At 33.3% G+C, this 14,561-nt stretch overlaps 1 protein-coding gene across 1 annotated transcript in view; it reads right to left on the bottom strand.

Annotated features, from left to right (window-relative positions):
* Positions 1–14,561, bottom strand: part of ELP4 (elongator acetyltransferase complex subunit 4) — a 204,774-nt gene that overhangs the window by 171,673 nt on the left and 18,540 nt on the right. The window contains exon 3 of the mRNA XM_037040441.1: positions 8,380–8,501. Within this exon, the coding sequence (XP_036896336.1) occupies positions 8,380–8,501 (122 nt within the window). The remainder of the gene's footprint in view (positions 1–8,379; positions 8,502–14,561) is intronic.

Raw genomic sequence — 14,561 nt, 5'->3', positions numbered from 1 at the left:
GTGTGTACATACACATACATATATGTATTTATCTTTGTCTATATCTATAGCTCTGGTTATAGAAAACAAATGAAGGATAAATGATGTGGTCCTTGTGACACAAAATGTCTTGATTAAATATATTTTGTGAAATGTTTTAAATTGCAGACTGGATTCTCCACTTAATCACTGGTATTAGCAGGTTTAGTTAGTGTGATCACGTATGATAATCCTTTTTAGTAAATGTTTACTGTATAAGGGTGTAGACTAACCTGTTTTTAAGAAAACATGACATATAAAAATCTATATTAAGTAAGCAGGTTATGTAATAATTATTTGAGTTATGCTGGCATAGGATTCCTACAAAATTCTCTAACTGTCCCTGTTGATTATAGTTTGTAAATTATATTAATTTATAAAAACCTGATATAACTAAAATATTTCTAAATGTAATTAAAACTTAGAATAATGACAATAATCTTATAATTATTTTTTCAATTGAGGTCTCATAATTTTTACATTGTTGGAAAAGATATATTCTAAAGTTTCAGGGATATCTACTGTCAAAGAAATCTGAATGAGGAACAGAATTAGGCATTTATCTTCATTAAGTGGTCCAGATCAGTTCAGTTCCTAGCTCCAGAACATGCAAGCTTCTGGTTTTGTTTGATGTCCTATTCTTTTATTTTCCTAGAATAAATCCAGCTTATGGAAATGTCACAAACAAAAATCCTCAGGATATGTGGGGTACAAAAATGAAACTGCAAATCACTTTACTTTTATTAAATATGAAAATTATATTCTGTAGTACATTTGATGTTAATAGAACAAAACTGATTCTCTTTCCGCTGAGTACTGGGTAAAGGCATAAAATAGACTTTCTTTAATTCTACAGCAACCTGTTTGTTATAATCTGTTTTAAGAATATAAAGGTAAGGAGTTTCACTTCATAGTCTCAGCTCTACTTTCTACTTTAATTCATCTTCAATTTAATACTATCTACCTTGCTTCTGAAATCTGGCACAGATTTTTAGAGATACACAGAACAGTGGTAAGTGTATTTTACAAAAACAATAAGCACATTTCAAATGCCTCTGATTTCATTACTATTCTGGAATATAAAAACATGGATGTGGTGAACTATGGCTACTTTCTGTAACTGTTTATTGGTGTTTTGCTGAATGTAACTTAAAATTTCAGGGGAGAAAGACTGGCCACTGAGAGAATCCCCCCAACACCAGCTGGATAGATAGCCCGTCTACTCTGGGGCACACGGCAACACTATCCTTTGTACCTACGACACTTTCACGAACTGCCCGCTTAATCTATGACCCTTGGGGGTGGCACTGCCTTTCCCTTTTCCCGGTGGCTTACCCTTTCACTTAACGAGATAGGACGTTAATTTGGAGAGCTGATGAAAAGTAAAAAGTATTGACTTTTACATTCAACAGCCTGGTTTTCAGAATTTCAAGTCCTGTGTGCCTCCAAGAAGGACTGAATACTTCACAATACTTTTTTTGTAAAAGTATTCAGAAGAAACAAACAAACTCTATTTCTAAAATTCTCAATTCTGGTCTTGCTGTGGCTTATTTTCAGAGAGTGATAAAGCACTACGTAATAGTTCCAAAATTTTAACGTGTCTTTTGAGGATAACAATAACCATCAAGTATGCACAATTCTCTTGTTTTATGAGCTCAAAATAAAATTTTTATAAGTAAATGTGAGGTGTGGAATAAGTATGCTTCAGGATACAGAAAGCAAAACCCCCAGAGATTTAATTTTTAAATTTGGAATTCTGGATTAAGATAGCAAGGGTATTTATCCCTATCTTAATAGGGAAAGGTTTAGTGACTTGTGCAAGGTCCAGACACTTCTTAAGTAGCAACACAGAAATTTAAAATCTAAGATGAGAGATTCTGAATACATTTCACTTATTGCATATAAATCTTACAGAGTATGGCACTTTTGCTATATGACTTAGGCTACTGTTCTGCATGCAAAATTCCTTTCTTTTGTTGGTCGATGTACAAATACCAATTCCAAATGTGTGTTTATTTTAATGTTATATCAGAAATAGTTCTCATTAGCCAGCGACAGAGTTGAGGTTATTTCCCTATTTTTATCTTACTTTTCATTGCCTTGTTGAAAAATAAGGCGCATGCCATTTTAAAAAACTGGCTACAAATGTAGGTCACTGGAAGCTGTACTGAGCCTTTGCAGGTTTTTTCTTAGTCTTTTTAGTTTGCCAAAGGGGCTCTAACTGTGGCTGCCAGAGGAGAACTTAGAATTTTAAATAAGCTCTCATAAGTAGCGAGAGGGGAAAAAGTGAACCCCTGGGGTCAAACAGCAAATTTCCGGCTCAGCCAGCACTTCAGAGTAAACACCAAAAAAACACAGACTCTGATAATTTTCTGAACAAATAAAATGTTGACAAGGAAATGAAGGTAACATATGCTGATTATGGCCATGTCTTCACAGGACTCTTCTAATATTTGTCCTTATACTATGGACAAAAGATACACAGTAGAAAATAGTTTTGATAGGAAATACAGTACTACATAGGCTAGTAGAAGTAAAAATGCACGGGAAAATGTGCTGTTATTGAGCATGCGATACAGCTCCCAGAAGAGAATGACACAAGGGCCAGAAATTTTTAAAAAATTATTTATAACATGACATATTAAAATGATAACTTTGGAGATGAGTATAATAAAAAATTCAAAAATATATTTGGCCAACCAAAGAATGTTTCTTTAACTTCATTCTTATAGCTGTCTCCATTTTAGGCAGAACAAGGAAAATGCAACAAATCTGAGATATTTTTGTGTTCTATTTGCTCAGAAAGACCAGACTGCACTGCAATATACTAGGTGCAAACAAGTGACCACTCACTGGATTCAAAATCTAATTCTTGTTCTATAATCAGTAAATAACAGATAGAGAGCAAACACAACTTAATTTTACACCAAATTGACAGAAGAAAAGGAAATCTTTCTAATAGAAATTCAAACTTTATGTTGTTCATCAAATAATACTGCTACATCTAATTCTAAATTAACTGGTATCTTTGATCTAATTTATAACCAAAGAACTCAATAAAACAAAACATACATGGTCTTTATAAAGCAAAAGAAACAAGATCTTTAACAAATGAGTTCGATATTTAGGTAAAAGATTGTTATGTCAGGATATAAATTAATGCTTTCAAATCATTAAGACAGAACTCCAATTTTTTACTTATGGATTTGATAGTCCATAGAAAGAATTCTGAAGATGCTAGTCTTAATTTTTGTACTTCATTACTAAGCACCTGTTGCTATACTCATTCATTAAATATGATATGGTTCATTTTAAATGAACTGTTACTTATTCTATGACTTATGGGTTACTATAAAGTAATTCATTTTCAATTATATTTTTCTCTATTTTAAATATGAGGTTTATCATAACTGAGTTTAAATTTGAACTATTTACTATCATGTTTGATATTAACATTTGTTATAAGCTTTTAGTAAACATCAATGTGGTTATACCACTCTTGTAGGTAGGCATGTTCTTATGCTGGGTACTTATTTTAAAAATACAACTTTTAAGCTCCTTGAATTAATTCTAGCCCTGCCTGGTGTGGTTCAGTGGATTAAGTGCCAGCCTGTGAATCTAAAGGTCACCAGTTCAGTTCCCAGTCAGTTCCCACATGCCTGGGTTGTAGGCCAGGTTCCCAGCTGGAGGCGTGCAAGAGGAAATAAATTGATGTTTTTCTTGCACAGCAATGTTTCTCTCCTTCTCCTTCTCCCTCCCTTTCCCTCTCTCTAAAAATAAAATAAAATCTTAAAGAAAAGAGAGAGAGAATTCTAGCCTCCTACTTCGTAACTGGGGCTGATGCCAAAGAGGACACACAGGTGGCCAACAGACATATGAAAAGTTGCTCAGTGTCTCTAATCACCAGAGACATACAAATTAAAACCACAATGAGATGTCACATCATACCTGTCAGAATGGCTATATCAATAAATAAATAAACAATAAGTGTTGGAGAAGATGTGGAGAAAAAGAGAAGCCTCGTGCACTGCTGGAATGCAGATTGGTGCAGCCACTATGAAAAACATTATGAAATTTACTCAAAAAGTTAAAAATGGAACTGCCTTACGACCCAGCGATTTCACTTCTGGGGATATACCCAAAGAAACCTGAACACTAATTGAAAAAAAATATATGCACCCTTATGTTTACTGAAACAGTATTTAAAATAGCCAAGCTGCGGAAACAACCCAAGTGCCTACCAGCAGATGAGTGGATAAAAAAGCTGTGTTACATTTACACAATGGAATATTAATTATGCAGCCATAAAAAAGAAGGAAATCTTACCCTTTGCGACAGAAGGAATAGACCTGGAGAGTATTATGCTAAGTGAAATAAGACAGTCAGAGAAAGACAAGTACCTTATGATTTCAATTATATGTGAAATCAAATGAACAAAATACACTAAAATAAAACAGAAACAGACTCATAGATTCAGAAAACAGACCAACAGCTACTGGGGGGAGGTGGTATGAGGGGCTGGATAAAAAAGGTGAAATAATAAAGCAAAAAAAAAATCACAACTCATAGACACAGACAACAGTATGGTGATTACCAGAGAAAAAGGGGGCTGGGGAGAGGGTAAAGGGAGGAATATATGGTGATGGAAGGAGACTTGACATGGGGTGGGAACATACAACACGATAAATAGATGATGTTCTATAGAATTGTGAACCTGAAACCTACATAACTTAATTAACCAATGTCACCCTGATAAATTCAAAAATTTAACCCTTTGCTCTAGATACTACATATATTTCTGCATGAATATTACCTATTGGGCATATCATCACCAAAAAATATTCAAAGTAAGTTTTAAGTTTTAAAACTTAAGTCCCTTATAGTTTTTTTACATAGTATTCAGTATCCTATTTCTACATAGGATTCAGGTGCCCAACTCAATTAGGATTATACTTAAAATTTTGTTGATATCAAACAGTATACATCTTAGTATACATCTCCTTATGTATACTAAGGCAACTTAAGGCAGTTGCCTTAGTATATTATGAATAGTGTTTAACTTTACTTCTAAAAATAATTGTTCTTTAATTAAGTATTAATGTATATCATATAGTTGAAACTATAAAAAGAATATAATAGAAAAATTTTAGCACTTTCAACTTCTAAGGAAATATTTGAGTGAATATGCATGTATATATAATTTTTTATTTCCTCAGAAAACTAAAAATGAAATTGCCTTTTGACCAGGAAATTCTACTGCTGGCATCATATACTAAGAAACTGGAGCCACCAATTCATAAGAATCTATGCACCCCAATGTTCATAGAAGCACAATTTACAATAGCCAAGTGCTGGAAGCAACCTAAGTGCCCATCAGTAAATGAATGGATCAAGAACTATGGTACATTTACACAATGGAATACTATGCAGCAGAAAGAAAGGAGGAGCTTATACCCTTTGTGACAGCATAGATGGAACTGGAGAGCATTATGCTAAGTGAAATACGCTAGACAATGAAAGATAAATACCATATGATCTCATCTTTAAGTGGAACCTAATTAATAAAACAAACAAGAAAGCAAAATATAGCCAGAAACATTGAAATTAACAACAATCTGACAGTAACCAAAAGGAGAGATGGGAGGGAAAAATGGGGGGGTAGGGAGGGTGGAAGGGTATTCAGGAACAACTATAAGGGACTCATAGACAAAACCAAGAGTGGGGTGGAATCAGAGGAAGGAGGTGGGGATAGCTGGAGTGGGGTGGGGAGTGGTGGGGGATAAATGCAGACAATTGTACTTGATTTTTTTTTTGTACTTGAACAATAATAAAACAATAAAAAAACATAAAATAATAAAATTTTATTTCATTAAAACATCAGAGTATCTGATAAATATTTTAATATTTTAACATAAAAAAAGTAAATTTTGATATTTTAGAAGCTATTCCATACAATGTTTTCACGGAGAATACTTATCACTATATTTGAGATGATCAAGAAAATTCTTTTAGATAACAAAGTTAACTGAAAAATACTTGCCACATGCTTTTTAAAAGCTTTAACAATATCACGTATATTGTTCTACTGGATTTTCTAAGGGGTGCAGTTTTTCAGTGTCACGTCTTAACACTGATTTCCTGAAGGAGCTCAGACTGTAAGAGGCATGAATATGTTTTCAAAGGATGATGGATAAATTGCTGGGTGGTTATTTATGTTAGGCAGCTGCGGGGCTTTTTATCCTTTACTTCTCTTTAGTTACATACAGTTTTAAGATAATTATGGTCTCCAAGATTGTCTTTTTCCATTTCTTGTACCAGCAATATTTTCCTTGGTTAGGGATTTCAGAAATCCCCAATTATACATCATAAAGTTAAAACTAAGCTATTACAGCATTTCCCCTCTCATGTTGCATCTCTAAACATCGTTAATGCCTCGGTTTTCATCCTTCATTGTTGGGCTGTTTGATATCAACAAAATTTTAAGTATAATCCTAATTGAGTTGGGCACCTGAATCCTATGTAGAAATAGGATACTGAATACTATGTAAAAAAACTTAATCATTCACATTAGTATTCAACATCCCATTTTAAATTACAAAAATATTTTGTTTATTTTTCTCAGATGCTAAAAACCTTGTGCACTGGTGTTATGCAGAATACAAATAATTTAAGTTTTTATCAGCCATATTTTTCTAATCTATTCTAAACACATAAACAATTGGACTGTATAAAATATGTATATGTTAAAATAATACTTTCAATATATATATTTTTAAAGATTTTATTTATTTTTAGAGAGAGGTTAAGGGAGCGAGAAAGAGAGGGAGCGAAACATCAATGTGTGGTTGCCTCTCATGTGTCCCCCACTGGGGACCTGGCCTATATTACAACCCAGGCAGGTGCCCTGACTGGGAATCAAACTGGTGATGCTTTTGTTTGCAGGCCCACACTCAGTACACTGAGCTACACCAGCCAGCACCTACTTTTAATATTTTAATAGAAAAAGTAGAATGGCACATTATCATATTTAAAATATACTTATTAAGAGAGTAGGGGGAAAAAAGAGAGAGAGAGAAACACCAGTGTAAGAGAGAAACATTGATCAGTTGCCTCCTACACATGTCCCCTCCGCGATGGAACTGGTAACCTAGATATGTGCCCTGACCGGAAATGGAACCTGTAACCCTTTAGTCCAACTAACTGAGCCACCCAGCCAGGGCAAGCATATTATTCTTTTAAATCAAATATTGTTTTACCATTACATATTAAACATGTAAGAAATATAAAATGACAGGCCCTGGCAGGGTGGCTCAGTTGGTAGGAGTTCACCCCATGTGCCAAAAGGTTGTGGGTTCTATCCCTGGTCTGGGCACACAGGAGAAGCAAACAATTGATGTCTGTCTTTCTCCCTCTATTTGTCTCTATCTTCATTCCTCTCTCTTTAACATCAATAAACATATCCTTGGGTGAGGATTAAAAATAAATAAACAAATGAAGGTACAAAATGACAAGATTAAGAGTGAAGCTGCATAAAATATAAGATGATCAAATTAAAATAGTTTAAAAATAAATCATTAAACAACCTGGCCCCCTCGCCCCAGGCACCCTGATTAAGGACTGAACCTGCAACCTAGGCATGTGCCCTGACCAGGAATCAATCCTGGCTTCTTTTTTTAAAAAAAAAGATTTTATTTATTTATTTTTAGAGGGGAAGGGAAGGAAAGAAGGAGAGAATTATCAATGTATGGTTGCCTTTCGTGAGTCCCCTGCTGAGAACTGGCCTGCAACCCAGGCATGTGCCCTGACTGGGAATTGAACTGCGATCATGTGGTTCGCAGGCCCGCGCTCAATCCACTGAGCTACACCAGCCAGGGCTTCAATCCTGACTTCTTACTGAGTTCTCTCATTATCATCACTATAATTTTATTTGTTGTCAGTTCTTAAAAGCTTATTCACCTCTTCCCTACTTCTGATTTAAATTTTAAGTTAAAAATTGTTCAAGAACACTAATTTAAAAATGAAACTGTATGTTTAAATAAACTTGATACGATTCTTTAAGAAAAAAATGTACATATGGTTCCATCAGTGCATTTGAGATAGTTCTTTGAATAATATTTCTACTTCTCTCTGTTCTCCATGTCTAGGACTCCAATTACACATTGGTTGGATCTCTCTCTATTGCTCTACATGTCTTTGGAGTTCGTTCAAGTTTCTTAAATTTTCTTTTCTATATTCTTCAGATTGCAAAATTTCTGTTGATATGCCTTCAGTTTTTTTTAGCCTATATATATACACACAGTATTTCTCCATAAAATGTTCAAAATGCAATGTTGAATGTATAGAATGTGCTCTATTTTATACCTGTAAAATGTCAGCAGGGTTTTCTTTTGCAGATGCGACCAACAAAGGATGCCCGTTGACGATTCCTTCTGCCAGAAAATACTTGAAGAGCAAAGGAGAATAAACATTATATTTATCCTCTTCTGTAAAAAAGAAAAACAATTATAGTCAGAACCTTACCATATACCAAGCACATGCAGGTATTTTTACAATTTTTCTCCTTAAAACAAGTATATGATGTGGGGCAATAATCATGTTTTCCTAAAGCACAGATAGGCTAAGAGACTTATCCTGATAGTCAACGGGAAACAGGTACTTTTAACAGACTTCCTGACTATCAAAGTCACTCTCCACCTTCTACACCACCTCTGCTAACCAGGAAATTTAGAGGATTTTGTATAAGAACATCAAAGAAATCAGAAATTCTTTTTTTTTTACTAAGATTTTCTCAGGCAATACACTTTAAAATGACCATTATTGCTTAGCAACCATTTTGTAAACTCATACTGCATTTCTTTCATCTCACAATAGTTAGGCACTTAGCATATACAGCCTGATGATTAATATTTATAATAGCTGTAAAGACAGTATTATTGTATAGCTTGGTTTTGGATTTTAAATTCAATAATAATTTAAATTTGAAGATTTTAATTTGATAGTACTACTATAAATTTGTACTAAATGTTTCCCTAGAAAATAATTGTTTTACCTTTCATTATTCCCTCATCCTTCCTTCTTTCTGAGTTTTAATGAAAAAATGGTAAATCAGGTTTTATAGACAAAAATGAGTTATATTTCTGCGGTTTTGTGACAGAATGACAACTTGAATGTATTTTTACTCTCTTAATATTACTGATAAGCTACATGCCTATACTTTTATATCAGTTTTCTTTCCTTTAATACTTTGAACTCAACACAAACAAGTAAATTTATTGTACTATCTAAACAGAAAGTAGTCATTATTAATTTAGCCAACAAATACTAATTGAATTTCTATGTCAGACATCATTAATATTTGTAAAAATCACATTATTAAAAATATTCTTAAGAAAGCCTGAACTTGTGGTAATTACAGCATTCTGCAAAACCTCTTGCAGCTATAATTATAAAACCTGGGTAAAATATCATTGAAAATAATCATTGAGGGCACTGGAGAGCAATGAAAATCAGGCAGCAACCACAGCTGTTTTGTTTGGAAAGATACGATCAGGACCATGCAAGAATTTCAAGACAGGCTTTTCTGCCTAAGGTACTCCCAACCTCCCTTAGCTCTGGAGGCATTAAGTCATGTCCTTTCCAGGTTGAGTTGGCAGAATACAGACGGAGCTCAGTGTTGTCAAACAGGTCAACATTTGGAGGGAAAATCTTGGAACAGAGGTCCAGAAAGTTTATCGACTGTGCCCAGATCCCTAGCTGACCACTAAGCAAGCAGGAGAAAGAGAACAGGATAAAGTTGAAAGGCGTAACTGAATCACACGAGATTTACAAATTTGCTGCTCCTTTGAAGGTCTGCTTTCCCAATCTAGAGCACAATCTTGTACTATAAAAAGCTGAAGTCTGTTGACTTGAGGTGTTAGGGGACGGAATTCAGTGCTAAGGAGCATAGAAAGCATAAGCTTCAAAATCTGGGTATACGTTTTGTACATATATTTGGCTGTTGAGTAAACTTTGTGATTGCAATGAATTATCCTGTCTGACAAGGCTGAAAAAGCAACATTTGAAAGGTGAAAAAATGGGTAGAGATATTATCTGCTGTAGAGTATACTTAAGTGAGAGTAAATAATTTAAGCTCAGGCAAGTTAAGTATCTATTAAAACAAAAAACTAGGACTCCTCAAAAGAACATAATGGAATTTAGAATCGTTACAATGCATAATTTATAATGTGCAGATTTCAACCAAAAATTACTATGACCCATATTAAAGAAAACACAATCCCAAGAAACTGATTCCAAATGGCCTCAAAAGTTGGATTTAAAAGACAAAGACTTCAAAGAAGTTATAAATATGTTCAAAGAATTAACAAAAATGTATCATAGATATTTTAAAATATGGTATTAATAAGTAAACAGAAAAATATTAACAGAAATGAAAATTATAAAAGCAAACCAGATAGAAAATTTAGAGCTTAAAATCATGATCTTTAAGTAAAAACTGTACATGGTGATCTCATGAGTAGATTAAAGATAGAGGAAGGGAAAATAAAAGAACAAACCCGAAGGCAGATCAACAGAAATTTTGCAATTTGAAAATCACAGAGGAGAAAATTAAGAAAGCTAAATAGAACTCCAGAGACGTGAGGAGCAATATAGAGAAGTCCGACCAATGTTTAATTGGAGTCTCAGACATTCAGAAAGAGAGATAAGCAGGAATGATATTTTAAGAAGCGATGGCCAAAATATGGCTAAAATTTTCCCAAATATGATGAGAGCATTCAGTTACAGACCCGAAAAAGCACAAGAAACCTGTACTAGGGTAAATGCAAAGAAAGTCATATTTGACTTTCTGAATCCCAAGGATAGAAAGTAAACCTTGGAAGCAGCAGGGGAATATGGTGTGTCACACAGGGGTAGGGCAATATGATTAACACTGACTTCTCACCCAGAACAGTGAAGGTCATAAGAAATGGTAGTTATATATTCAAAGAGCTGAAAAACAAACACAACTTAATCAAAATTTGTAAGTTCACAAAACATAATAAAAAACTGAGGTGAAAACTGAGGCAATTTTCAACAGCAGACGTGCAGTACAGATCATTAAAAGCTAAAAGAAAGTGACACAACATGGTAATTTGTATTTATAGGAAGGAAAAAAGAATACAAATATTGAAAAATATATGGGACATTATAAAACACTGTGATCATGTATGTGCATAGTTATATATATGCACATAAGCAGCTAAATTATTTTTTCTTCGAAATTCTTAAAAAAGACAACTGTTTAAAGAAAAATCGACAACTAAAAAAAGATAAAAGTAAATTATATTTGGAGATTTTATCATATATTCTTAGTATTTGACAGAAAGACTACAGAGAAAAATCATTATGAAAATAGAAAATATGAACAACCTCATCAACCACCTTAATCTGATTACACCAGTTACAGAAAAACATTCTTTTTTTGTAAATGCATCTAGAATTTGCACCATAAACCATATGTTAATCCAATAAACAAGTCTCCATGTACTTTAAAACATTAAACTCTTAGAGTATATTTTCAAATTATGATGAAATACAATTAGAATTCAATAATAAAAAGATAGCTAGAAAACTCCAAATATCTTAAAATCTAAGTACGCATTTCTAAGTAACTACAGATTAAAAAGCAATAAAAAAGAAAATTAGAAGATATTTTGAACTACATGGTTATAAAAATACAATATAAAAAGTTTTGAGAAATAGCTAGAGCTGACCATAAAGAAAATGTATAGCTTTAAGCTCTTAATTAGAATATAAAATAGGTCAAATCAATGAGCTAAGTTTCATTTTAATAAGCTACATGATAAGGTCCTAAAAATTCAAAAAAAAGAAGATGTAAAGAAATAGTAACTAGAAAAAATCAACTAATGAAAACTTGGACCAAACAGAGAGAGAAAGACAGGAATATGACACTGAGCTGGTTTATGAAAAGATCAGTAAACCTCATGGATAAATCCCCGCCTAGGCTGATCAAATGAAAAAAGAGAAAAAACACAAATTATCAGAACTGAGAATGAAGTAGATTTCATCAAAGATCTTACAAACATTGAAAGCATCAAAATAAGTACTATGAACTTAAGTCAAAAAATTTCACAACTAGGAGAAATGAAAAAATTCCTTGAAGGATGCAGATAATCAAGTATGACAAAAGAAGTAGGAAACCAACATTAAATTCATAATAAAAGTTACCATCTCCACCCATGCACAAAAACTTTAGGCACAGGAAGCTTTACTAGTAAACTCAAGCAAATATTTATGTTAGATATACTAATCTTAAACAAACTAAAAAAAAAAAAGCAAACAAACTGAGAAACTGTTCTCAACTCACTTTATATGTCCACTATTATTCTGAAACCTAAGCTAGACATTGACTTTAAAAAACTACAGACCGTTTAAGGAAGAAATTATATCAACCCTACAAACACTCTTTCCTAAAAAAAGGGTGGAAAGAAAACACTTCAGAACTCATTTTATAACGCCATTAAACCTGGATACCAAAACTAGACCAAGACATCACAGGAAAAGAAAGCTACAGACTAATATGCCTCATAAACACATATGAAAATAATCCTTAAACTAGCAAAAAATAAAAACAGGTAACACATTAAACATAACATAAATGTATAGAAAACAGAATGGTAAAATGGAATACTTTTTTCCTGAGACTGGGAACAATGAAAAAAATATCCACTCTCAACACTTCTAATCAATACCTTTCAGAAGGTCTCAGCCATCTAATGAGCTATGAAAAAGAATCGAAAGGCACACAGATTGGAAAACAAAGTAAATCAGTTTTCACATGCAGACACTATCACTCATGTAGGACATCTTAAGGAATATACCAAAAAACTTGTAGGATGAGCAAGTCAAGTTTATCTGGTTGTAGCACGGAAAGTCAAAACATAAAAATCTACTGTACTTCTAAAAACTAGTAACAAGTACTAAAAACTAAAATTTAAAAAATTCTATTTACAGTTGATTCCAAGAGCATGAAATATTTTGGATAACTTTAACAAAATATGTGCATAAACTAGCTCTACACTTATTCCTTTTTTATTCATTTTTTATTGTTGTTCAAGTACAGTTGTCTCCATTTTCCTCCCACCATCCCTCCAACCCCAGCTATCCTCACCTCCCAACCCCTTTGGTGTTGTCCATGTGTCCCTTATACGTGTTCCTGAAAACCTCTCCCCCTTCCCCCCTTTATCCCCTTCCCCTTCCCCTCTGGTTACTGTATGTTCTTAATTGTGGTGGTTGGGTGAGTACACAATGGGCCAAAACTCCCTAAAATCTACACTTAAAATGAATCCATTGTGTGTCAATTACAATTCAGTAAATGAAGTTGGTTTCCTAAGTTATTACTAAAACACCAGGTGGTAACTTGTTTATAAATCTTCTCAACACAGTGTATTAGAGCTGATCCATGATCAAAAATATAGTTTATATGAAGTTTAATTTCATATGTTAAAGAATACAGTTAGTTCTTTACTACTATCCTCATCAGAAGTGAAAGTTAATATCTACAAAACTAAAAGACACGAAATGGGCTTCATGTAGACTTAGGAGCATTTCATGAGGTTTTTTTGTGTAAAGGAAAAGAAAAATGCTTTCACTGTGTCTCTGTGCTGCTTACAGCTGACAGGTGGAGACACTAGACACAAACGTGGGTGTGGTGACAAGGTGGCAGGCACTGTCCATTGATTCACAGAGGTATCACACTGGGAAAAATGTGCATTTTATGTAACTAAGAATTTACACTCTATGTTACAACAAAATAGAAAGTCATATTTAAAAAAAGAATTAATTTTATCTTAAAGTTACCTTTAAGTCAGTTTACAGAAGCAATCATATAAACCAAGGTCATTGTAAATCAGTGATGTAAGTAACATACCTGATATTAAAAATTTTCATTTCTAAGGTTGATATTTTCACAACATGAAAAACATGATCTTTTTTAAATTCACCAATCATCTGCGCCCTTATAAAATGACTGCTAAATTTTGTTATAATTCCTTCTAGTACTTGTTCTGTGGATGTCTTCTTACATGGTCATTATCATTGTTGAATTTTGAATCCTACTTTTTTACTTAATCTCAGATGCTCAGTCTTGTAACTATCATGTATAAGTCTGCACAATATTCCAGTACATATATGTACCATAATTTACTCAGTCAGGCTTTTGTTGCTATTAAATATAGAAGCACAGGTGCTTCAAATTCCACTCGACCAAATTAAACATTGTAACATTATTTCCTTCCACAAAATGAGATTCTCTTTCAGTTTTTAGAAAATTAGGATTTATTCTTGAAACCTCTTCTCTCTCTCGCCAACCCACTCCTTGGCTCGTCTGTAAAGTTCTGTTAAATTTCTTTTCAAAGTATTTCTGAAAATTAATCACTTCCCTCCATACCAACATGTTGCTACCAACAACTCTTGCCTAGTAAACTGCAATGGCCTCTAACTTATTTCTTTGCACCCACTGTAATCTTCCTTCTCTATAGTAGTTG

The sequence above is a fragment of the Sturnira hondurensis genome, unplaced genomic scaffold, assembly GCF_014824575.4.
Source record: "Sturnira hondurensis isolate 20B ecotype Veracruz unplaced genomic scaffold, ASM1482457v3 Scaffold0002638, whole genome shotgun sequence".
Classification (NCBI taxonomy): domain Eukaryota; kingdom Metazoa; phylum Chordata; class Mammalia; order Chiroptera; family Phyllostomidae; genus Sturnira; species Sturnira hondurensis.
This window is presented reverse-complemented; position numbering and strand designations above follow the sequence as displayed.